Source organism: Siniperca chuatsi, linkage group LG7, assembly GCF_020085105.1.
Source record: "Siniperca chuatsi isolate FFG_IHB_CAS linkage group LG7, ASM2008510v1, whole genome shotgun sequence".
In the NCBI taxonomy this organism is placed as follows: Eukaryota; Metazoa; Chordata; class Actinopteri; order Centrarchiformes; family Sinipercidae; genus Siniperca; species Siniperca chuatsi.
Genome location: NC_058048.1, coordinates 20262248 through 20288549, shown reverse-complemented (window position 1 = coordinate 20288549; position 26302 = coordinate 20262248). Strand labels below are relative to the sequence as shown.

At 38.7% G+C, this 26302-nt stretch overlaps 1 protein-coding gene across 3 annotated transcripts in view; it reads right to left on the bottom strand.

Moving 5' to 3' along the window:
* The window catches only part of LOC122879019 (neprilysin-like), a 30361-nt gene extending 12002 nt beyond the window's left edge, over nt 1–18359 (bottom strand). The window contains exons 1-7 of one of the 3 annotated variants that reach the window (XM_044202638.1): nt 17899–18359; nt 14424–14600; nt 12891–12926; nt 11071–11232; nt 938–1018; nt 389–484; nt 173–291 (exon numbers count right to left, since the gene is read on the bottom strand). In XM_044202638.1, coding sequence (XP_044058573.1) covers nt 173–291; nt 389–484; nt 938–1018; nt 11071–11232; nt 12891–12926; nt 14424–14600; nt 17899–17941 — 714 coding nt within the window. In that variant the 5' untranslated portion in view covers nt 17942–18359. Of the gene's footprint in view, nt 1–172; nt 292–388; nt 485–937; nt 1019–11070; nt 11233–12890; nt 12927–14423; nt 14601–15387; nt 15666–17898 lie in introns of those variants that run through there. The other 2 variants (XM_044202635.1, XM_044202636.1) reach the window with 2 other exon arrangements.
* Between the last annotated feature and the right edge of the window lie 7943 nt (nt 18360–26302).

Below are 26302 nucleotides of genomic sequence, written 5' to 3'. Positions count from 1 at the left end.
AGACAAAAAAACACATTTGCACTTTTATTTATACAAGCCAAAGAAATGAGATTTGAAAAAAAAAATAGTGGGTGGATATTTTCTGTTGGATGGATATAATGTGTGAGTCTGTATGAATGTGAGTCCATGAAACAGAGAGACGAGGGCATTCTAGCTATAGTTGCACACCTACATGAATGATGTGTGAATTGGAGTCCCTGTCATCGGTGCCGACAAAAAAGTTAACCAAGAGTTGAGTTCCATATTTCTCATTCAGCTTGGCAATAACATCCTCCAACCTCCACTTTTTACCTGAAGAATGTAGAAGGGAGGAAAAGTGAGAAAGAAAGAATTTCCTGTACATTAGATCTGTGACAGCTGTGTCTGACAGTGGAAAAGAATACTCTACCATAGTTGGTCTCCCAGTTGTCCACAGCTATGGGCCACTCAAACACATCAGGCAGCATGTCGAGCAAAGGAGCCCCTCCTCTGAGCTCAATTAAACCTTAAATGAAGCGTAGATACAAACAAGCAAAAATCTGTTTTTAAAAATGGATACATTTATTTTATACCAATCAAAATTCAGAAAATAATTCAAAAAAAGAAAAGAAACCTTGTTATTCATTCATATATTGTAGTTCTTATCAAGCATAATTAATCTATGCAAATTTGGCCGCATTCAAGGAATTTATTGATGTGACTTCTAAGCCAAAATGCTTTTGAAGAAAGCATTTATTTCCATTGCATAATGGTGTAAAGCTGAAAGACAGTATTTCTTGCTTTTAAAACTTATAATTGATAATAATGTTATTACAGTTTTTAATGATAATTTGACAATGCAATAAACTGAATGAAAGACACATAACCTTTGATGACAGTAAGAAAAATGTTCACTTTAGGACAATAGAAGATACAAAAAGGAATAGTCTGTGTTGACATCTGTTGCCTGCTGACGCACTCTCATTGGTACAGGACTTGTAAAGGGTCTTAGCCTTGTTGAGAGCAGCGGCTTCCCCCTCCACTGTTTTTTCAAGGACACCTAGAAATAGAACAAAGAAACAGATCAAGCATGAAGGAAAGAAACACAGACAGAAAGATAAAGGAGGAATGAGTGTACATGTGTACAGAGGGAAGGGGAAAGAGAAAGCGGTGTAAATAACCTCAGGTACAATGTTTTTTCATCTTTGTGAATTCAAAATAGGATCCAGATGTTGTACAGATGCACTTTATCATTTTAATTAAGGCATGTTGTCTGTCCCTGTGTCAGAAATCACCAACAAAAATAAAGTGATGGCTTCAAACTGTGGCAATACATACCAACCAATGACAAAACAGATAATATGACATTATTCAAAGAGAAAAAAAATTAATGTTAAGAATGCATTTACAGGGGTAAAAACTCATTCACAAATAAATGCTATGAAACTGATGGGAAACAAATACCAGTTCTTCTCAATTTAATACATTATTTTTTTATAATATGCATACTAGCTTCCTGAAAAACTAATGAAGAATTGTAACATTTTCATATGACAGCTGTTATGAAGTTTGTATATAATCACAAAACTGGCCAATATCTAAATATAATATTCGTATGCAGATATTAAAGGTTTTGCAGAGAACAAAGAGTTTTAATGTTGACTTTCCCTTACTGAAATGACTTTTGTCAGTTTTCACTATTCAGGCAATTCTTCAACATCATATCAAGTCCTCTTGCCAACTTTGAAAAGATCAAACATTATATCATCAAACGCATCAAATGCATAACAATAGCTAGCACAGCAATACACAAGCACAAAATGTTCCCTTGTACTGTGTATGGCCAATCTTTGCTTTGAATGATTGAATAAATAATTAAACACGAACTATTTATTAGTTGCAGTGCAATTAATCTTTTTATTTGGGTCATTTGTTGTAGAGGTCAACGCTGTCATATAAACCACAAATTAGAGTGGCAGTATGCAATGCATATTTTAATCTCTAGTTGCTATAAATTGGATTCTCAGCATGGCAGCAGTAATCAAGGTGAGGCTAGTGGCCTCGAGCAGGGAAGTCACAGCAAAAAAGTGGAAAGAAATCGAGGAGCAGCAAAGCTGAAGGTGTGGCAGTAAAGGGCCCTTTGAAAACATGAGTGAACACCATTGCTTGTTTTATTGCCTGTGTTCATTGCCTCTTCAACACCTGTTGTGGGCATATGGAGGGCAGTTAGCTCAGCCTCAGGCTGGATAGCATTTCTAGGTAGACAGCTAATCAAAATGGGTGATAAGTGGGTGTAAACTTGCTCAACAGAGGGGGAGGAGAATGGGACCAACAATACACTTTTCCTGCGCTGCCTCAAGGCACTGAGTTGCATATTGCAGGTTTTAAAGTGTAACCATACCCTCCGGATCCCCTGTCGCTTTTCAGCAGCATCGAACATAAGCGCGATCAATTTTCAGATCATCAAGGTTCAACTTAATACCCACATGATGATTTTGGTGTTTGCTGAAAACCACCATGGTGAATACAAGTGTTTTGTTGTGATAGTGTTAGAAACTCTGTGCCCTTTGTCCTTCGAAATAAGAAAACCTCACCTACTCAACAGGCGTCTCAAACTTCAGCTCATCTTCAGCTTAAACTATCTGATGATTTGTCATTCAGTACCAAACATAAAAAAACTTAACTGTGCCTGCACTCTTGCACTATATAACTACAAAGACCTCATGAGCCTGACTCACACAACACAAAGTTTACTGCAGTTCAACTAGAATGTTGGGGCTGCTGGGTGGCACAGGACTCTTTTTAAAGAAAATTTCAGAAAGGGCTTGTCCTGTCACAGATGGGAGCTCACATCCTGACTGAGTCACTTCAGCAAGTTAGTTCCAGCTATCATGATTTACAGCGCACGGTTGTTTAGTCTAGAGAGATTTGGAAGGATTTTGATGTGATCTCTTATAATCCATAACACCACATGGTTCAGTGGCACAGCACTACTTGCTTACATTAAACTGAAAAACAAACCACTATGACAATATAACAAAAGAGCATAATCAAATATTTTTATGTAAGATGTATATTTTTTTTTCTTTGCTGCTGATAGTTCGTTCTTGGCCCTGGAAAATTATTGTTTTATCATTTTTTCTGGTTTTGGGTTCAACATTTTTCTCCATCTACAAATATACGTAACTTGAAAATTGTATGAAAGCAGTCAGAGGTTTCTATGATTTTCGCACGTAAAAATGTTTTGTCATTATTGTCATTTACATTTATATCACACATTATTGCATTGCATGTGCAAGGTATGTCGTGAATTAATTCATTATGTTTACTTTGACCATTTCAGAATTATGCATTTAGATGGTTTATGTGTTTACATGACATGCATGTGCCCACATTGGACAAGATGCTCGTGAAGTTAGATAAGATATACTTTTAATGTCCCCATAGGGAAATTTGTTCTTGACTTCATTCTGCAGTTCCACAGAAGATAAAATGCATAATTAAAAAATGTCAGCATCTCAATCACACATACTTTCCATGTAACAGTTTGCACATACACATGCACACAGTCTGACAATGGCGACATATTGCAGAACCCTCATGGCCAACATCCTATATATCCTTTATAATGGTTTGGCCCGCACTGGAGCCCTGAATCTCTTACCCGAGGGTAAGAACTGGAACTCTGGGTGGACAAAGTGAGTTGGATCAGACAGCATTCTCTGTGCCTGTCTGATAATAGACTGCACATAGATGTTTGGAGGGACAAGTATTTTTTAACCCCGATAATTTTCATTGCAGCCTGTACCAGAAGAGCAATTCGTGATTTCATCTGTATAGACAAGTTACCATACCAGGCTGTTATCCCATATCTTATAATACTCTTTAAGACTGCATGGTAAAATAGTAACATGAACTTTGGCTCAACTTCATAGGCCCTGTCTACATAAAAAATACAACCGCTGTTGCAGTCTAGAGCAGAGCTTATCAACATGAGCCCTCCAGCTAAGTATATTATCAGTATGAACCCCGAGGTTCTCATACGAACAGACCTGAATGACGGATTCATTGTAGATAACATAAAATCGCCCACTGCCCTAGGGTCAAACACAATCTCCTCAGTCTTCTTCACATTAAACACAAGATAGTTAGCGTTACACCATTGCACAAATGCTGAGGGAAATGAATTGAGCGCTCTAACATTACATTTGTCTGAGGTCTGCAGTAGAATTTCTAACTCCAGTCCTCAGGTTTTTGAAGTTTGAAAATGCTATAATCATTAGAATCAGCTAGCTTAGCATTTTTCTGTGCATTGACAAAGCTGCCACTTGTTGACATCCACCAAGTTAAGCTGTGCAAACAATGTGTGATTCAAGTATGGCTTTTAGCTTTCCAAACAAACCATGAGGCAAACACAAGCATCTCTAACCCAACCTGCCTGAAACTAATTCTGCCTCTTTTGCAATGCAATGTGCTAAAATAAATGATACTGCTTAAAAACATGTTTTGTAAAACTAAAGCGATTTTTATTAAGGTGTGAGAAGAACACAGAAGTTAATTTACAAACTAAATTTGTAAATGAAAGTAATCTAACTAGAAATAAGAATTTGGCTTAGTTCGACATTTTATGAAATACGCTTATGGGCTTTCTTGCCAAGAGTTAGCTGAGAAGATTAATAAGACTCTCATACCTGTCCGTTCAATATGTAGCTACATCCAGCTAGTTTAGCACAAAGACTGGAAACAGCTTGTTTGGCTATGTCCAAAGATAACAAAATCCACCAACCAGCACCACTCCTCACTTATTTACACATTGTATCTTGTTTGTTTAATCCGTACAAAACACAAGTGTAAAATCGACAATTCGCTGTTTTATGGAGGGTTATGTGCTGGACTGTTTCTTGCCAGGCAAACAAGATATTGACGTGTTACTCAGAGCGCTTTAGAGGTTGTGGCAGGCAGATTTTTTTTGTTTCTTCTCATCTAACTCTTGGCAAGAAAGTGAATAAGTATTTCTGAAAATAATGATCTTTAAATATCATTACTAATTAAAAGTAAACCCTTTAAACATGGTTTCAGTATAGCCTTTATAAAGGCCACTTATAAAGTTATCTCTTATAAATGTTGCATCTGGATCAACAGATATTCCCTATCATACTGCACATCTCAATGCAACGCCAGGATCAATACAGGAAAGAGGATGGAATTTAAATTACACAGCCAACTGACAGGAAACTCTCCCCTGAGTCCAACAAGGCATCACTCATGTCACCGTGAGTTGGGATCAAAAGAGAAAGATGAAGAAAATTAGATTTTTTTTTTTTTATTTGCTGGATTTACTGACAGACCAGTCACAATAGACAGCCTCAAAAGACAGTTAGATAAAGCAGTTAGCATATATAAGACAAGGTGTATCCCTTTCTTTAATCTCTAATTTCATTTAACATCACATCAGATCATCATGTCTTAAAAACACCGGTTCTGTTATTACATAATTTAGGAAAAATCCACTCTACTGTCATTCCACATAGCAGCCCCAAATGTTCTAAATTTAACTTGATATTAAATCATAATCTTTTTCTATTATTTGCTCAGTGCTTTGAGTCATTTATTTCCATTAATTTTACTTGTTTCACTTCTTGCATGACTGCATTTCACTTCAGCCTCTTTCTACCCTTTCATTTTTCTAATCCTCCCGTTTTCTCATTACCATGTGTGCACTATTTATGTGCTCATTTAATCTTAATGAAGTCCTGAGATAGAGACCCTTCACAGGGTGCTTCCTGCAAAAGGGCACAGATCATGTGTGTGTGATTGGATTACTGACTGCCTGGTGCTAATGTTTAACCACAGCAAAGGCTTACCCCCTCACTCTCTGTCTCTCTCACACACACACACACACACACATTCTCTCTCTCTCTCTCTCTCTCTCTCTCTCTCTCTCTCTCTCTCTCTCTCTCTCTCGCCCCGTGTGTGTGCCTGTTTGGATTTATTTGAGAATGGATTTTGTGCCACCTGATGTTTGTTTGAGACATCACGTCAATTTTAAGCAAACCACTCAGCACGATACAGAATCTGAATTTTGAGTTTCTCCTCTCTGCATTGCCATTTTATCCTTGACTGGCTCTCGTTCCACGAGGTATTTCACTTGTAGTGTTTCCAGTAGAGTTTTGCTTATAATTTATTATTATGAAGCATATCTTTATGGTATAATACACGCAGAAGCTGTAAATGAAGTTGAAACCAAAATGAGTTGATACTTTATGAGAGTGATGAGTATCAATCAGCAACAATAGAATTGTTTACTGTTCTGTGTGTGTTATAAAAACATAAGACAATTTTTTCTACAGTCACTTTTTTGTAGTGGCAATAAACCCACTGTAAGGAAAGACATTTGACAAAAGAACATTTCATGCAAACCAGTACAACAGCCCATTAGAAACTCCCTTAACTACCTTAATTAAGCTGTACATAATTTACAGCTTAATTGAGGTGTCCAATTTTTGTTTGCAATGCATGTGTTGATTTATCTTAGATGACTGTGTTAGGTGCCTGACAGTTCTTTCAAAGCTTGGATGGGTATGAAACTCTCCTGGTTGAATCATTAGTTCAAAAGATGAGCGAGTGCTTTAGAAAAATCTAGTTCTTTGATAAAAAAGGGAAAGGCCCGTCTATGTAAGGAGAGAAGTCAACTACAACTTCCAAGGTTCATATGGATACAAAACATCCAATCATTGTACTACAAAATCTAATGCTGGTGCCGCTAAAGGCAACCAGAAGCTATAGTTCACTTTTTGCAGAAACACAATAAACATTTTACAGCGTAAATCAGTTCACTTTAAAATTCTCAGTCAATTTTCAATGAATATGGCAACAATGGCATGGAGTTTTGTTCCCAGTGGCAATGACAAAGCAGTCTGAATTTGCTACAGCCATCATCTGCACCTCTGACTGGCTTCTTCTGCATAGCAATGGCATCAAATCCCCAAGGGTATCTTAGAGCCATCTGCCATACCAAACTGCCAGAAACAAAACGTAATTTCTCAGATTTCTCAGAAACAAACATTTAAAAATGATGGCCATAACATAAACCTGCAGTATCATTAAATTATCTATGAGACACAACTCTTTTTCTCTGTTGAGAAACATTGAAGATAATATTAAAAGAAAATTTTAATTTTAATGGGAATTTAAAGTGGGGGGAAATTACCTACAGACCCAGTGGCTCACCCCACTTTGAAACTATGTTGTGAGCTAAAATCATTACAGTGGTTGCTGAAAACAGTTATCCAGCTCAACAGTGTCCTTTAATGTAAAGGTAGCAAATATATATGCTCCCAGCAAGTATAAAACCACAGATTTTGGTGAGCTCCTAACTTGTCCAATAGCCATGCCATTAAGACACACTTTGGCCATCTACACCTTATACCTATTCTGTCATTTACTCAGTACCACTTTTCCAGTCAAGGCAATGCCCCTTAGCTAGTCTTACTGTATAAAAAAGTTATGTCATGTACCCAGGACAGTGTTGGCTGTGAGACAGCTAACAGGGGAGATTATTACTTTGGTGGAGGTCTGATCTCTTTCCTGTTATTCATAAGCATCCTAGCTGGGAAAAACATATTCAATTCAGTATTTTTATTCAATATATTTTGTTGGCCAAGAATTACTGCATTAATATTCATATTATTTTACTTGGCCACAAACCTCTGTTCTGCTATCTTTATTTGATATGTTTATGTGAAATACAGTATTTATGGTGTTGTGCAATGGATCTGAATGGAATTTTGATATCACAGAGGTCATGTGAACAAACCATTTATCTCAAAAGTCTCATTGCAGTCAGCATTGTTTGACATAAGTTCTGTTTCAGTTATTGTTATCACAGGAAAAACACAGACATTCGGTCTCTTTGGTACTGTATGTCATAGACTGTTAACAGCATGCCTGACACCTGGGGATAGAATAATCTCTGTGCAATGAGATTTAGACCTGGAGTCATGCGAGAAGCATCTCAGAGCAGCAGTGTGCCCACACTCATAAAAGTCGCACGCACGTACTCAGGCACAGGTGGACATACGTACATACAGCTTAGCTTGGAGATGACTACCACATGCTGTTTCACATTTCCTGACTCATCCTCAAAGCTTTTCTCAATATACCATCATCCTCTGGCTACAGAGTGCTTCCTCACTTCACCTCAAAGCCCCCATTTCATGTATCTCACCTATCTTTTCTTCTATCACCCTCCTTTTGTCTTTCATTTCACCTTAGTATTCATTGTTTGTTTTCTTTTCTTTCTTTCATCCTCCTCTGTCTGTTGTACTTCTACCCTCCCTCTTCCTGACACAAACTAGTTAGTAATTAAAATGCTCACAGTTAATTGGGCAAACTATTGCACAGTATGCCACACCTGAGTAGGGGGAGGTGGAAAAAACACTCACACAATCGTGTGCACGCACATACACCTGTACACACTGAGCTGTGGTCACAATGAGAGTGCAGATCCTCGTTATGAATCATTTATGGCCTTTTACAGCAGCAGAGAACAATCCAAGGCATTTACAAGCTACCACAAATCTACACAGCTATTTACGCACATACGCATGCACACAGCCTTTTTTATTGCTGTCATGCAGCCTAGAGCACTGCAGTGCCCAGGTGTTTCCAGGCCCCTGCAGCTGTTGACAGGAAAAGGATCTGTCCATCTGCAGGCGGGTTTATCCAAGCAGGTGGCAGCAGCCAGCCCCGAGATCAGAGGTTGCATGTTTGACGTCACCTCCAGAGTAGAGGTCACAACTCTGCTGAGGCCTCACACTGCTGTGGCCTACATCTCGACATGCACAAGCCATTCAGAAAAACATTTACTCTGTAGGTCTTAGTTGCTACTGTATGTGAATGCAAGAAGAAAGCACACATGCCTGTGTTTGGAATGTCAAGTATAATCTTAAATACACAGAATTCTCTGTTTTACATGTCTAAAACACACATACCTACACATTCCAACTCTGACTGGTAAGCCAGACACCCTGAAGGAATGACCACAACAGTGATGGTCGTTAGGGATTTAAGCTGTTGAAAGATTAGGACCACTTCTTTGGCTGCTTCATTCCCTTCTGCGGTAAATGCAGCATTTAGAGCAAATAAGTCAATGATTCTAAAACATCAACCTTTGCACTTGGCCCAATATTTCATCATCACTTGCAGAAGTGTATTTGTCCTCTTTTTACCTCTCTCTTTGTGTTTTCATACAGGCAGCAAATATCACCAGGAGACCTCTGATAAGTCGTCTCAATAGCAGTAAAAATACAACAAAGTGTGAAATGACGCCACACACTCACACAAAGACATGCTATGTACGTAAATGCACATACAGTAACAAAATGCCTAAAATGAGCCCTTGTTGAGCAATGTTTATTTTCCTTTTCCCCCCTGTGTGTGATTTTTATGGGTGTTAAGACTGACATGGAGAAGAGAACAGAACTGAACAGAACAGATGGGCTATAAGTTGTTATAAAACAATGTAGAATGCAACAAATAGTTCATATGCATCATTTTTCTGACAAGTCCTACAGCTGCATATGCTTTTTCCTACAATTCTATACCATCATATTCTGTTTGTTAGAAATCTAATTAGCAATCTCACAGTACTTCTGAATCATACAGAATCTCATGTTCAAGCAAATCATTGTGAAGGAATAAGAGCCAGATAACACACTTATAATTACACTATACAGAGTTAATTAAGATGCACTTACCACTACAAGCACCGTCAAAAGAAAAGGTATAGAAATGAAATGACTATATTAAAACCAATCTCTAAACCCTAATGAATGTTATATTGATCTGCTAAAAGGTGTATATCAAGAAATAAAAGGAAAGTGAGGACAGGGAGAGTTGTCAGTACACAAAGAACGAGTTTAAAGACATTTCTCTTCCAGAACACAAAAAGAAAAAGGTTTAAAGTTTAAGAAAAAAGTTACAGTTTTGTTGGCAAAAGACTTATGTTAAGCTCCCTATCCTTTCAAACAATAATGTGTTGTGCAAATTATTGGGAAAGACTAAATATGTATATTTAATTTTGGATTGAGTAAACACATCCATTACCACCCACATTCAGGTTTATCTCTATGAAAAATAATCTGCATGTCATCAATGGACAACACAAAGGCAGATAGCAGAATGAAAAAAAGAAAGAAAAACAGTTCCCCAAGACACGAGACTGCGTGTTTTTCCATCAAGATTGGACAGATAAAGTGCTCGAGTCTGGTGCAAATTATCTGAGTCCTCGAGACTCAGAGGTTGCACCCTGGTTTTCCTTTCCCACTAAGGATCAATCTCTCTCACCCTTCTCAATCATTCCGTTTCTCCTGCAGCCAATCTGCACTGTCTTTATTATAGTGGAAGGGACTGGAATATAAATCGCAAATTTATGGTAGATGAAGAGTTTCGGTTGTCCATGGAAAGTTTGTGCCCCCTGAAGATTTAGCACCCAGTGCTCAGGACTCGACTGGCCTTCTCACAGACAACCTGAGGTGACATATGGACCCTCACACACACACAAATCCACAAGCGCTTGCACATACGCAGCATAACTTGACCCTCTCTGTATCAACCATGTCACAAGGACACTAAGAAGACTCTGGTGCTTGCTAAAAGCTGGTAAAACACCTGAGACACACACAAACATACACACTTGCAGTTAAGATTTTTCTCGCTAACCGTGTGTTGATGTCTTTAGAAAACAGCCTGAAAGCACACACACACTGATAATGCCAGCTCTGTTGACAAACTCTCAGCTCACATGGTACTACTGAAGCCAAACTCCCATAGCATCTGTGATATCTATAGACCTGTGGTCCCTGAAGGACAGTCCTCTTTAGCTCGTATTCTCGAGCAATTGAGTCAAGCTGTTCTCAGTCCTCAAATAAGTCCAAATAAGTGGACTGAAAAAGACTTACTGTTCTAGGTAGCTTTACAACTCAGTTTCATTGACTAAATTCAGTATTATTACTCTAATGAAAACAGGAAACACAGGTCTCCACATCTTTCACAAATTAGTCTCCCTGCCTGGCTGTGTTGCTGTCTTTCTGCATGTGGTAAGGGTCTGACCTTTGAGAATGACCTCCAGTTCGTCTCGTAAGATGTCAAAGGTGCTGTATCTAGAGCTGGTCTCAGGGATGATGTTCTTTTTCAGCCAGCCTCCACAGGCATACTGGTAGAAGTTGTCACAAGGGTCCACACTAGCATCCATGTTCTCAATGAGACGAGACGCTGCATGGGCGGAAAGGAAACAAGCTCTGAGAATATACTGCAGGATATAGGTGTGTGATGTGAAATCAACCAACATAAATTATATCAAAAGCCGTAATATATTATGCATGTGAATTGTCCTCTAACTAGTTCTATGGACAACTATACATCCTTTTAACAAATGGATGAAGGAGGTCAGAGATGCCGACCATTTCACCAAGAGTTTGACATTTTAGGAAATATGCTTATTCACTTTCTTCCCGAGAGTTAAATGAGAAGATCAATGCCACTCACATATGGGTCTGTTCAATATAAGGCTACAGCCAGCTTAGCTTGGCTTAGCTTAGCATGAACACTGGAAACGGAGAGAAACAGCCAACAAGCTCTGTCTGACGGTAACAAAATCCACCTGCCAGCACCTCTAAAGCTCACTAAGCTTATTTTTTATGTCACAAACTTTATATCTAGTTTGTTTGTACAAATACTGAAGTGTAAAACTGACACATGATATTATGTGCTGAGCTACTTCTTGGCAAGGTCAGGACATTGACAGTCTTTTCATCACTTTCAGGCAGCAAAGATTTAAAGGTGTGGATTTTGTTACCTTCAGACAGCCAAGCTAGCTGTTTCAGCCTGTTTCCAATCTTTGTGCTAAGCTAAGCTAACTGGCTGCTGGCTGAAGCCTTATAGTGAATGGAGAGTGGAATTGATCTTCTCATCTAACTATTAGAAAGCGCAGTTGGGATTATGGACCACCTTAAGCCTTGGATGCTCACCAAAATGTTACATGCTCTTCTAGTAGCAGGGATTAACATATTGTACCCCAAAAACACATTAAAATGTAATTAACCTGTGAAAAAAAGTATGAAAGTATAATGGCAGTAATTGGGTTCAGTTCGGCACCAGTACTGGAAAAGAAATGTGTTAACTTTTTTGAACTGCAATTAAATTAAATGAGGCAGCTGAGAGATCTCTTGTGACAAGGCTGTCTGTCAAATTTGACTGAATTGGGACATTGGTTCCCCAAAAATGCATTGAAAATGAATAGGGGTCTGTTGCTGGAAACTAGAAGTAGACCTATAAATCTTTAATTTACTATGGTCATGTTTTTCATGAAAAATAAACTGCTCCCCTATGAACAATTTTTAGTAAGAAAATAAAGTGACAATATATAATTTGAGATTATTGAGATTTGCATAAAAGGTTAATAAAAGAAACGTAAGGACAGTGGTCTATATCTGTTATATGTCCACTATAATGAAGAGACAGAAAAAGGTCTCAGCACCTTACTGCAGTCATGTGGTCAAGGAACACTTACAGTTAAGTTAGAAAAGCTTGGTTATGTTACATGTATGTATGTATGTACAAATATATCCTAATGGATTTACTTAAGCTGCATACTGTATACATGCTCTTGTACAGTTGCTCAGAGACGATCCGAGGACAATAAACCTCTGCAACATGTTTCTGCTGATGAGGACTGTTTCTGTTTGTTTGATCACTGCGTTGACTTAGAGGCAACATATTCACAGTTGAAGAGGCCATTTTCTCTAAGTATGTATGAAATCCCTGGGCTTCTGCAGCAGTCTCAATTTTCCCATTCTGTCCTCCTCTGAGAAAATCAAAGTCTTCAGAATGAGACAATAAAGAGAGTGCACAAAGAAACACACAATGCTTACCTGACTGCGTGCAGTCAGCTGTGGTGCAGATTTCATCTAAAGGAAAATGCACAACAAATCATCACTCAGTGGGATTTTCGCAGTCATCAGTCATTATGTCAAATGCTCATTCTCTCCTTGCTCTTTTCCTTCATTTCTTTTCATCTCTATCTCATCCTTCACACACATAAAACCCTAAACTGCTTAGAAGTGTTGCTTTCATTCTGTCAGGAATAATTTAGATGCTAAACTGTTAACGAAACTTATTTTGACATATACTAACGCAAGCGCGCGCACACACACACACACACACACACCAGTGAACTGTCATATGACCTTAAATACACAGCTTTATACGTTATGTATGATGGCACATGATGTGCACACCGGTGAGTGCACACACAGGTACAAACATAGACATAGTCATTAAACTTTCTCATTTTCCTGACATGGCAGCTTACACATTTATCAAGCACAAGACTGCAAAAGATAATAATAGCTCAACACCCACATATACCAACCCAGCCAGTTCTGTATCTATCGTTAGATTTAATTAAATTGGCTTTTTTGTCAGATTCTTGTGTTCTTGACCTGCTGAACTTCACAGTGGTTCTATTTGTCAATGATTAATCTATAAATAAGCTGTTTATTAATAATGTTAATATCATACTAGTAGCTTTCCTTGTACCATATCACAGTGATCCATCATCCATGGACTTACTAGTGATTAATAAGGCTCCTCATCATGTTACATAACAAAGACTTTGTGTCAACTCTGAGTACAAGTTTAATAAATTTGATCTCCAAGTACAAAAAGCAAGTAAAGCAGCAGTCAGGATATTAATGATTAAAAAACCCATGTGATATTATTGTGACATTGATCCGAAGCAGGTTTGATCGGTTTCCCATGGCAAGGAAAGGGGGGTGGGGGTGTCTGTTCGATTTCACTGTGTCCATTTTAAATGATCCATTTCTCATAATGTGACATTTACAGAAATATATATGATACACAATTCTTCATAATTTACACAAAAGTCTGAAATGTGAAATAGCGCAATGTTTTGAGGTTCACAGTGTTGTATAAAACTGACTGAGAAGGAAACTCTAAAAAGGATCTTTGCACACTGCATTCTTCTTTCTGGCTCAGTGGTTGTACCTTTGCACTGTGCTTTAAAAGCACACATCTCGAGTGTTTTCTTCTCACCTGAACAAAATGCTGTTCTTCAGCATGCTTCTTCATGCTTACCATTAACTATGAACTCAGCTCGAAGTGATAGCCAGAGCATGTACACAGCTTATAGAAGGCAAGCTTCAAAAGTTCTGAAAGGTTCATTTAATATTGTGGTGACAAGATAAAACAAAGAATGTCCTTTACGCTGAGTTGCTCCCAAAAATAGTTTTTAATTACATGACGCACTTTTTTTGATCACTGTGGTTTTTGTCAGAGTCTGATGAAGATTTAAAATCATGTTTTTCTAGGAGCCACTTAGGTTTTCAAACGTTTCTTACTTTTTCTTATCAGCATGAGTCCCCTGTCCTTTCTTTAGCACTCACCAGTCTTCTGTGTGGCAAAGAGGATGATGAGGGCGACGATGACGATGAAGAGCAAGGAGACAATAGTAATGAGGCCGATCTCCAGGGAGGTCCAGCGGGGCTTCTTAGTCGACTTGGGGGGGTTGGTCTCTGTCATTCTCAGGTCTCCTCCTTCAGCTGCCGGCTGTATCAACTCACCTGAGGAGAGAGGGAGAACCACAAAAATAGAGCTGAAACGATTAGTCGACTGACAGGAAATGAATCTGCAACAATTCTGATAATCAGTTAATCATCATTTATCAAACAAGCATACCAAGCATTTGCTGGTTGCAGCTTCTTAAATATGAGAATGTGCTGCTTTTCTCTGGTTTACATCATTGTGTAAATTGAATAATTTTTGGTTTTGGACTGTTGGTCGGACAAAACAAGAAATTTGAAGATATCACCTTGGGCTCTGAGAAATTATGGTGGACATTTTTTTTAACTATTTTCTGACATAACACTAATCAATTAATAGATTTATTGAAGAATTAATGGACAAAAAAAATTGGTTAAAAAAGTAAAATTCCTAAATGAACCAAAAACTGAACTACAGAATCTTTACACTCTAAAGAATGTGCACATTTGATATTCGTCCACAAATACATCTTAAACACTTACATTTTCATCATGTCAGCATCTTTTAAAAATCCAATTCTGATAATCAAATAATCTTTGAATTCATCAAGCAAAAATGTCAATATTTTTCAAATGTGAGGATGTGGGCACCTTGGCAACATACTATTTTTGAAATGTATTCATTTTGACATTAATAAAGCAAATATTCTGTTAAGTCTCCAGATTTGTTAGGCAGAAGCTAAAGAAAGAAAACACAAAGAGTGAAAGGGAGATAAGACACATGGTAGTGATAAGAAACCAAATGAGAAAAAAAAGACAAAAAGTATTTTTTCTTGGAGCAAAAGGTGAGAACAATGGAAGTTCTTACCCTCTAGTGGCAGTACACTCCAGACAAAAACAAAAAAAAAACAAGAAGCACACTTCTGAAGAACGGAAAACAAGAGAGACCTTTCCTCTGCTCCTCACTATACAGTGTTGTTTTCCTCTCTGGGGCCAAGTGAGAACTTTACAAAGTTCATGTAACAAGCAGTTAAGTCTATCTCTGAAGGCAATTAATCCTTAATCCCTTACCAACGGCGCAAACACACACTCATGCAATCACTGCACACACACACACGTCCACAGCCATGCTCTAACACACACTTTTACAAGCTGGTGTCATGAGGCGCCTGTGCAGATGGGTGGATCTCTCTGCGTGCTGGCTGAGATGAGAGCGCCACTCAACCAAAGGACAAAGTCTCTTAGCTTCCTTTGAACGAGTAGACAGCCACAGACACACACACACACACACACACATCCACAGACCTGCTGAATGTCAAAACCCCTATCATTCTTCTTCATGACTACATAATAGCCCAATGTAAAGTAAACTCTCCATGGTACAGTCATTATTCAGCCTGGTAATTGGCCATTACTGTATACACCAACCACAGCTCGCAACAGGCTGCTCTCCCAACTCCACACCAACACTACAGCATGCATGACTTCACCATGGGTCATAACATTTACTAGAGTGGTGGCCCTACATGTAATGCATACCTTTCCTTCTGCAATGTTTGTGATTGAAGGATGTGATTCTACAACAGGCATAAAGAGAACTGAAATCATGGGAGGAAAGGAGTGATTGAAGCCATAAAAAGAGGAGATGAGACAGTAGGATGACACGAGTTAATGTGTTAATCAGAACTTCCTGTCAACCTCTCTCTGGCTGCAGGAGGGGGCAGAAACTTTCAACTTTTTATTTTTTTCTGCAAGCAAACACATCCTCGTGACAGCAGTCCCACAGCTCTAGTAAAACCATGTGTGCATGTCAGCGTTGGAGACATCATATTCATTCACTCTAATCCTGAAACCTTGTATGCTAAAACATGAAACTCCTGCGAAATTTATTAAAAAGGACAAAGGGACATAAAGACAGAGAGAAGGAATGTGCGGGGGGGGGGGTAAAACAGAGTGGGACACTGAAGGTTGTAAATCATGTTTAAGTGACTCCCCCTCAGTGTGCTGAGGCAGGTTTAGTATGAATCTTAAGGAGCACTTACTGTATGTCCCTCTCATGCACTATCACTCATGCATAATGCTTACTGCTATGTTACTTTACATGACTCAGCAGGCATTAGGAATTGTACACGTTTAAAGTCAGGTAATTCTCATTCACTTACCAACATTGACGCTGGGTCGATTAAGGAACCTGTTACCGTGGTACATACATGATTCCTTTAAGGATGTTTGCTCTGTGTGGAAGGAAGGCCTAATATGTGTGTGAGTTTTTTGTAAGGTGAGCTGTCATTTCTGCTACTGATGTTACTGCTCCTGTTGCAGGACCAGTCACTGTTCTCATAATGTGGCTCTGATGTTTTTCCTGAGTGTGCTGAGAAGGTATGTGCTGCCGTGTCTGCGTTTTACGATAAGGAGTAGCAAAAGTCAAAAGTCTCTCTTTCTCTTTTTCTACACTCTCTGTCTGTCTGTCTGAAATGATTTATCGAAAACATAAAAGGTCCCCATGTCTTGTAAGACCTCACAAACCTCTTCAAAATTAAACCCATCATTCACTGAGACACCTGAAAACACCATGTGTCTGCACACACACACAAGTCAACAGGAGACTACTTTTTAACAACCTACATCCATGTGAGCCATGAACATGTCTTGTGCCTAATTGAGTTTGAGTAAGTACTGGAATGTGGCCTACTTTAACTTAAAATAACACCTTCTCATTTCTGCACTGGGCCTAGGTTGCACACTGAAGACTAAAATCACTTTAAAATCATTTTTGAGGGAAGAGACTTGATGCCCAAAAGTGCTGTAATCTATCTGAAATTAAACCCACCTTTTAAATTGCTTTCTTAATGTTTTTTTTCTAATAGCAGTATGAATGGAATAGGAAAAAAATAATTTTAAAAGGATATATATATATATATATATATATATATATATATATATATATATCAACTTAAAACATCACCACCACTCATACAGCTGGAATACAGTGAACCAAAACCATAAAGTCAGCTTAGGATACCCTGCTGGAATAATCTGACAGTACATTAGTGTTTTCTGATAGGACCAAATGCAACTAGGTGTTAAAAGTCCAGTGATAAAAATATTCAGCTGCAGCACACACACAGTGATTCGCAACTGAGCAAGACGCAGTTAAATGCGTGCCAGCTCCTCATCTCCTGTTGCACGTCGGGAATTCCAAGGGGGGTGGCATGATCAACTGGTGCACGTTGCCCTGTGTCACCCAGCCCGCGCCCAACCCGCGCGCGCACACGCATGAATAATGCACTCACGCGGGCACACACTAACACACACAGACAGAGACGCACACAAATGGCACTGCGTTATAGGAAGCGCTCAGGGTGCGTGAGCGACTTACCAGATGTTTCGGGAAATTTTCGGTCGATGATATATATGGGCATCACATCCACTGATCAAACATCCATCAAATCCTCAAAGGGAGCGCGAAGTGCTGATCGATCTGTTACAGACTATCTCTTTGCTTCGCCCTGGCTTTCAACAAGGCACAAACCGATCCCGCCTCTCCACTTCTCCTTCTTATTCTTCTTCCTTTGGGTTTCTATTCTAGGAGTGCACATTCACACAAACACACTCACGCAAAGATCCTTCACTACAACTACCTACTATACTGTACCACATCTACCCACAGAGGATCGCTGAATTCAAATGAGCCACCAGACTCTTGCGCGGCGCAATTGGTCAAGTGTGTGATCCACAGGGGGGAGATCCCATATTTATACAGCCTATGACATATAGTGAGGCCGAGGACGAGTTCCCCGTCCGCCGAGTCGTTGCCTCCTCCGTCAGGGCGGCGTTTAGAAGTGACCCTGTCAGCGGCACTTGCTGTCAGTGGAGCCTAAATAGCTCCGGGGGCAGGTTCAGGTGAAGAGTGTGATATGTAGTATATTTCAGTATACTTACTCATAGGGCTGTCAATAGCTTTTAATCCAAAGCACTTTGTGGTTAGAAAGTACATGCAGACAAATCCCTGTTGTAATCATAGTGATTTGGCAAGGCATGTCTTCTGTATAAATACATTATCTTGTAGTGTGAGTCAAATTAAAACAATACTATTTTAAAATTATACACGGAAATTGTCAGAAGAAGTTTTCTGTTAACCAAGAACGTATCCGATTAAGTGTATTTACTTCCAGAGCACTATACATAGATATCTCTTAACCTAACCAGAGCACTGACATGGTGGTATTGCCTCATGCAGTGGAAACAGGACGCTTCCACTCAATTCCAGAAGAGAAAGAAACTGTCAATGTGTGATCTGGGAGAGGTTTAAAATGAAATGCACTTTTTGTTCTATGTTATATCATAATCTTAGATATAGGTTTTTCCTTGCGGGCAGAATGATTTGTGTTCTATGTCTGATGAATGTAGACTTCAGTACCTGTTTACAGAAAAAGTGTTTCACCTATAGCTCAGTTTGATGGCCTTTTGCTCTTGCCCTCTTTAATGTTTGATGTGTTAAAGGCACAGTCTATGCCTCAGATGTGCCTAAGTTATGTTTCGTAGCTGTAATGTCTAAGAAGCAGGATTGTGTTCACATTTGGTTTGACATTGATTGACATGTATGGAGGTGTATATATTTGTTCTTTCACTCTGATGTTTTTGCTCTTGTTTGTTATGTTTGTAGTGTCTTGTAAGCTCATGTGGGCCACCTTTTGGTGCATGACACAAAATTACTTACTTACTTACTTTATTTAGGGACACACTGTAGAAAGTTAATGGTGACCAACAGCTTTTAGTGGAATTATTGCCTACAACATATTAAGTTTTATAACTAGATTGAAGAACAAAGACCACGCCTTGAACACATCTCATTTCCACGCATAAGCATTTAAGCACACCCTATCTGTTCACTTCCCTTTCGACTCAGTTTTCACATCTCTCCCACCCAAACCCTTCTTATTCCCTTCTCTCTTTTGTTTGAATACAGCAACCACCTGGGCTCTATCTGAATCAGAGCACATGAAGAGATGGCTCCCCCACTCAGAGTTTCGACTCCCCTGATTCCCTCATGTCTTTCCGCAACTCCGGTCCATTATCGTACTCCTCCATTCATCCTTTCGTCCACGACCCACAATTTCTCCCCTCACCTGTTCACCACTCACCCTTCCTCCCCACATCCCTACATCCCTCAACCCTCACCCCCCATCCCTCCGGACCCTCAATCCATCCCTCCTACATCATCTTGGCTCTCCTCTATTTATAATACCCAAAAGACTATTCAAAATCCATACTTTATTGGTGTGGTCTTTGTTAGTGAATTTGCATATGGAATAATTAATAGTTGGTTTCTTAAACAACATTTTAGAACATTATATTATTATATAGAATAATATAAATTCCTCAGTAACAATAGGTCATCGTTTTTCTGGTCCACACAAGCCAAGATAGTTTTAATTTTTGGGATGGGATCCCCTGAAGGTCGCTGGACCCCTCTTTGGGAACTCATATCACATAAAACAAACCAATTTAAACCCGATTGAAGCACATATTTGACTGGCAGTGCTGCATACTGTCATTTTGACACTATGAAGCGGGATCATTGCATTGGAATAAATTGTCACACATAGGCATACATAAAATGAAAGCAACTAGCTAAGCATGCAGCACAACATTTAATCCCCATCCGACTATAACCATGGCTGGGAAGGTTGTATGGTTATGCAAAATATTCATATATATTTATATATTCATATTCATATATATATATATATATATATATATATATATATATTATGTTAGGTTGCACTCTGTAATTTTAAATGCAACCCTTTAGCCAGTGTGAGAGTGGAATTTCACACTAGACTTATGGTAATGGCATATGGCATTAGTGAGTTCAGTGTTTATGTTTTAATGTATTTGCAGGACCTGGTTCATGCTGAAATATAGTCACTAAAATGCTGTTCAAACAGTGCTCATACATAAATAAAAAATATTCCAATTTTAGTTTTAACCTGCAGACACCTATATGCATGCTTGACACGCAAATCACCATGCTTTCGGGTCCTTTACTGCTGTCCACAGCACTCTTCAATCACAGAAGCAGTTAACTGCACCACATGTATGGAAGCGTCATCTAAATGATCAAAGTTTACTGAGTTTTGTAATTTACAACAGGAGTTGAACCAAGACAATTGCCACTGTGCTTCCACATTAAAAACCTGCTTGCTGCTCTTTGTTACTCTAAACCACTAGTGGTTTGTAAGCTTATATACAATTTTACAGCATGGTGACACGGCTCACTATCTAGCCCCATAAAAAAACCTTTTACTTTGATCTGTTTATTCTGTTTTGGTGCTGTTTACATGTGGCGTTTTGCTCGTGCCCTCTTTATTGTTGATCACCAAAGTTCATCAAAGGGTCACCTCTGTAAGAGCAATTAACTCTGCAAACATATGAGGATGTTGGGTCTAAAAGCCAAAGTTAGCATTAAAGTGAGAAGAAAGTAAATAGAGTACATCACTGCAGACAATAAATTACCTAATTTCAGTGGAAGCAACGGAGTTTACCAGATGTGAACTTATAGTCATTGTTATCAGTAACTGATCGTAGTCATGCGACAAGCTGTGGTTATATATTTAGGTTGCAACATTTTACCATATAGTCATGTTTTAAGTGAGGCAGGGTACACATCTGGTGAAAGAGACATTGTTTGATGACACCTACATATGCTCTGAGTGCGAGACTGCACTTGTTTTTTTTCTAAACTTCTTTGACTACACCCAAACCATTTCATGTGGTCCTTAGACATCAATGCATATGCTCTCATTACAGCTCCATTGTCATACTCTAAACTTAAAATATAAATATGCAAGCTTATTTTAGTGTCACCCCATCATACCATCCATGTTTCATTGCTTCTGATAATGAACAGCATGATTCCCCTCTGAGGAAATTCCATCTGTGTGTATATCTTTTGAATATCTGTGAAGCTGAACTGACAGCAGTTTTCACAGTAGCTGCCTGTCACTGCGTCTAAAGGATGTTCACATTTGCTGGCAGTGCAACCTCTGTGATCATATTTTCCATCATTTTGTTGCTGTGCTCTTCAAATAAAACCTCTCACCCCTTCTTTGTTGGCCATTTGAGCTCTGTTCACTGTCAGTAAAACCAGCATGTTATGGACTCCTGGAGAGTATTGGATTTTAATTGCGCTGTGCCTGGGGTGACACACGTATTTAACAAAGTCTTTTGTTGCAAAAATAGGCACATGTGTGCAAACACAGACACAGATACACATACTAAAATGCATTCTGCATTAGTCTTTAGGTCTTGTAGTATTTCTCAATGAAACCAACCAGTGCCAAACACCGTTACACAGATACACACATGCATCAAGTAGCAACATGCACATTGCATCAGTAACATTTAGATTCAAACCATGCCTTTCTGAACTGAAAGATATGGTTTTAATTGTACCTTAGTAGAATTTATTTCCTAAAAGAACATTTCCACACTTACCTTAGATATGATTCATCATCAGAGTTTTGAGAGACAGCCTTGTGTTGTAATTAATGGATTCACTGTTCACTACCACCTTCCAGAGAACTGGTATTTCAAGGAAGCAAACACCATGACTAATAAGCATTTTTGCATTTTGTCCACATATGCTTGTGACTCACACAGAACAGCAAGTTCGTCACAATTTCAAGAAGTTTTTTTTTTATCAGATAAATTCAACTGAAGTATAATTGTTAGGCGGTTGAAGGTTATTTAGTTGGCTCAAGGTCGCTCAGATGGGTTGTTCTATCAGCACCCCGCTTCAGGAACTGTCAGGAGAGTAACTCTCCTATCAGTGACAGACGGCCTGTCCAGTTCTGCTCAAAGTCTGTTGTCAATGCACATAAACACACACATACACACACAATCTAGCACCAAAGTACAGAACCACACAAATACACCCACACAGGCAAGGACTCAGATATACTACACACACATTAATAACCTCACTGCTGTCACTCAGAGAGAGGGGCTTTCAGGCTGAGGTTTGATCCGGTCATGAGGCAGCAAGAAGAGGAACAGAGAAGACGGAAAAAGAGATAAGAAGAGGAAAATGGTTAAAAATGCCAACTAACCCAATATTTCCAGACTGGCACAGACAGTTCAGGAGTTTTTTTTTTATTTGCTTTTGTTATCTATGAGAAATTGGATGGAGGAAAATAATGTCTTGAGCCTGTCCTAAAAACAAAATTCCACCATAATAACAAAGGTTCTTCACAGCTCCATGATACTGGTAATACTGCTCTTTGCAGTCACTTCAGTGATTTATGTGACTCAGTATGAAATACAGTGTGTGATTAAACATTAGCTACGTGTTCACATGGGAAGAGGTCGCAATGTCATAGCAAGGCTGAATGATCAGATGTTATCTTTTTACACATTTACACACACACACAAAAACTTGTTTTTGTCACTTGGGAGGACACTGTATTTACTTACATTAAATCCCTGAAGATTCACGCTAACTTAACCACGATCACTACATGTCTAATCAGAACCATTACCCTAACCAAAAAACAAGCTTTAACTATTATATTTATATTTATGTCTTACCTTGTGGGGAAAAGCTTTTTGTCCCCACATGGGAGGTGAGTCCCCACAAGGTGATTAATACATTTCCACTCACACATACTCACACATGTAAATATATACAGTTTTGTATGATATACATTATTTGTGCACAGATTGTTTTTGTGATGACGTTCTCAAGTTTTTTTCCAATTTCATTTGAAATGCATAAGTGGGACAAATATCTCTTTTCTTTCTTTCTTTTCTGCGTCGTCTGTGTGTTCACCTACGTCGTTGCTTTTATGATTATCAGTTTAGTAGCTGTCATGAACAAAGTCACAATTCAAGAGACATTTGCTTTCATCAGTTACTGCCCTTCACTTGCCTGCACTTGCTTTGCCATAGTGAGTTGGTAGCTTTAGGAATCTGCTGATGTGGAAATGAATGACAGGTGACTTAGATAGCCTGTTTCAAGACCTCCCATGTAGATCAGATAAACTCATATTGCTAAAATATCCATAATTCTACTTTGAGAAAAATTCTGACAGACATATTTTGAGACACATTAAACACGTAAATAGGTGGTGGTAATGCTATGCCCTCATCATGCTCATGGTGCTGTGTGACACACTCGTCCATTCTCTTGAAATGTCTCTTTGTTTCTCCTAACAGTCCTCTCCACTGCCCTCTCCTTTTATCTTATCCATGCCAGTACATGTTGAATATATTCAGATATCAAGGACAAAATAGATTTTTCAATAGATTTTTTACTTAGCACAAAGTTTTCATGTCATGTGTATGCACCCAGCAAATACAGCTATATACTTTGCAGTTGCACCTAAAATATTAATAATTTATTCCATCATAAGTTTTATTTAAAACTGCACTAATGGATGTTGTTATATCAACAATGGATCAAATGACTAATGAGTAATGTGAAAGGGGTCGCTTGTAGTGATGAATGCGTGAGTGAGAATTGTCACCCACTCAACTCTACAGAGCATTTTAGCAACTTTCGGTTTACTGTTATAGTTATACAGCCATTACTCTTTGGGTTATCTCTCAGCACTCTCATCAACCTCATTTCCAGCCTCAGCAGGCAGCTGTTTTCAGCAAAAGAAAGCTCTGATAAACCCATTGTATGCTGCTTACCCAGCACCAAACAGCAGACAGAAAACAACAGACAGACAAGGCTAGCAGCTAGCAGGTGAATATAGTGGAGCATTTATCAGCTAAAAAGCCAGATATTTTTCTCAGAAGTTGGTGAATGACCAAAACAAAGCTAAAAAAGAGTGAATGTGTGACTCCAGGTGGCAGAAACATGACTCCAAATGAATGCCAATGTTGCTCTGTGTCTGCTGGATGTGTAAATAGACAACAGTTTGCTAACACATTAGCCATAATAACTTCATAAGGTCTCAGTTTTATTTTGCTGCCTCTTAAGTCCCTAAAAACTAATTCGACTTTAAAGCCACTTTGTGTAGAATTTCAAAATGTCCTGTAGCGTCCCCCAGTGGTAGTATCAAAAAAGGCACTGTGGCAGGCAGCAATGTATGTCCCTACCCTTAAGCCCCCCCATAGATCCAACCCAAGGATTACTAAGAGGAATGGACTGAAAGCAACACATATAGCACCAGTTTTCATCAGGATTGTCTAATTTTTCTACACAAAACTTTCCCCATCACAGTAATTTTAAATATACAATAATAATATAAAAATTATACATATGGTGGCTATAACACTTTTAACTCTCAACTTTTTAGATGAGAAGCATCACAACACTCACTCACAAATTCACTCCTTCACGTTTAGCAGGCTGCAGACTCTCTACAGGGGGAGCTGTTTTGTTCTGACCAGTTCCCCACATGTTGACCTGCCAAAGTGCTGCTGCTGTTACTTTTCTTGCCAATAGGTGGTGCAGGTTGGCCTGGAATTTCAGGTCCAAAACTGCGGCTCTGAAATTGCAGCTCTGTAGTTGGATATTGGGTGGACAGGTGCTTCACGTCAATGACAGTGTGTGTCCTTGTTTAGTCCATTTCTCACTTTCACACACACACTTACACACAGATCCCTCTCCCTCCAAAGACTCACACATGCTGACAGCTGAAGGTCAAAACGGTCAAGCTGATTTCTTTGATCTCAGACTTAGAGTGATAATTTGTCCTGGGCGGAGGTCCACAGTACAGTATGTGTTGTTCTCCGTGCTTTGGGTTCCACACTGTACCAGGGACAAGGCTGCTCTGCTCTGAAGAATTTGCCATTTCCAGTTGCATTTATGTGTAATTGGCCCTGGCAACTTTATGAATAGCTCACTTGCTCTTAATTGTTTCCCATAAACCACTTTAACCAACTAAATGTGCATCATTTGACAAATTAGTGTTTATTTGTTTGTTTATTTGTCAATGTGTGTGCATCGTCTTGTGTGTTGTTGTGTTCCTGCATGTGCAGCTGTTCTGAATTGGTCTGAACTAGACCCAGAAGAATGCTCTCTGATTGCTCTCATCTGTCATAGCTACTTAGCATGCCTTCTCCTGAGTGTGTGCTGTTACCCCCCTTACACCTTTGTGCCAGGCTCTCAAAGACTGATCTGACCACTACACTGTGTCCCACTACTGTACAATTTGTCTAAGTACACAAATGATGAGACAATGGTTGGTGTATGTGTGTGGAAATGCTCTCTAGCAGTGGTGGAAAGAGTACTAGACTGTCCAAATCAAGTGGAAGTACTGAAATAATTAACTCAATTAAAGACAAAACTGCTGTGTTGAAAAGTAGTAGTACCGCTTTTTGTATGTCACCCATTATAAAGTATTTAAAAATTGTAACTAATGGATTCATCAATGGTTAATAAATCACTTACTAGTGTTTATAGATCTGTTATAAGCCATTAAAAAGAACTACTTTTTGGTTGGCAAATTGTGAAAAATACCTTTGAGTGATTGGACTGTATGACCACTAACCTACCAGAAAAGAGCTGTTAATGTATCTGAACTGTAATTCATTAATTAACAATTTATTAAGCATGTATTAAAGGATTGCCAACATGTATAATAGCATTATTACCAAACAGAAAGGAAAAACAACAGCTAAATGGATTTTTCACAACCTGGCAACCCAAAATTAGTTCAATATTTTTTCTGTAAAGCTTTAGTTAATTATTTATTAACCATAAATTTGTTTTATAAACCCATTTGAAATGGTGCTTAATAGAAAGTGATTCTTATGTTTTCCTTGTA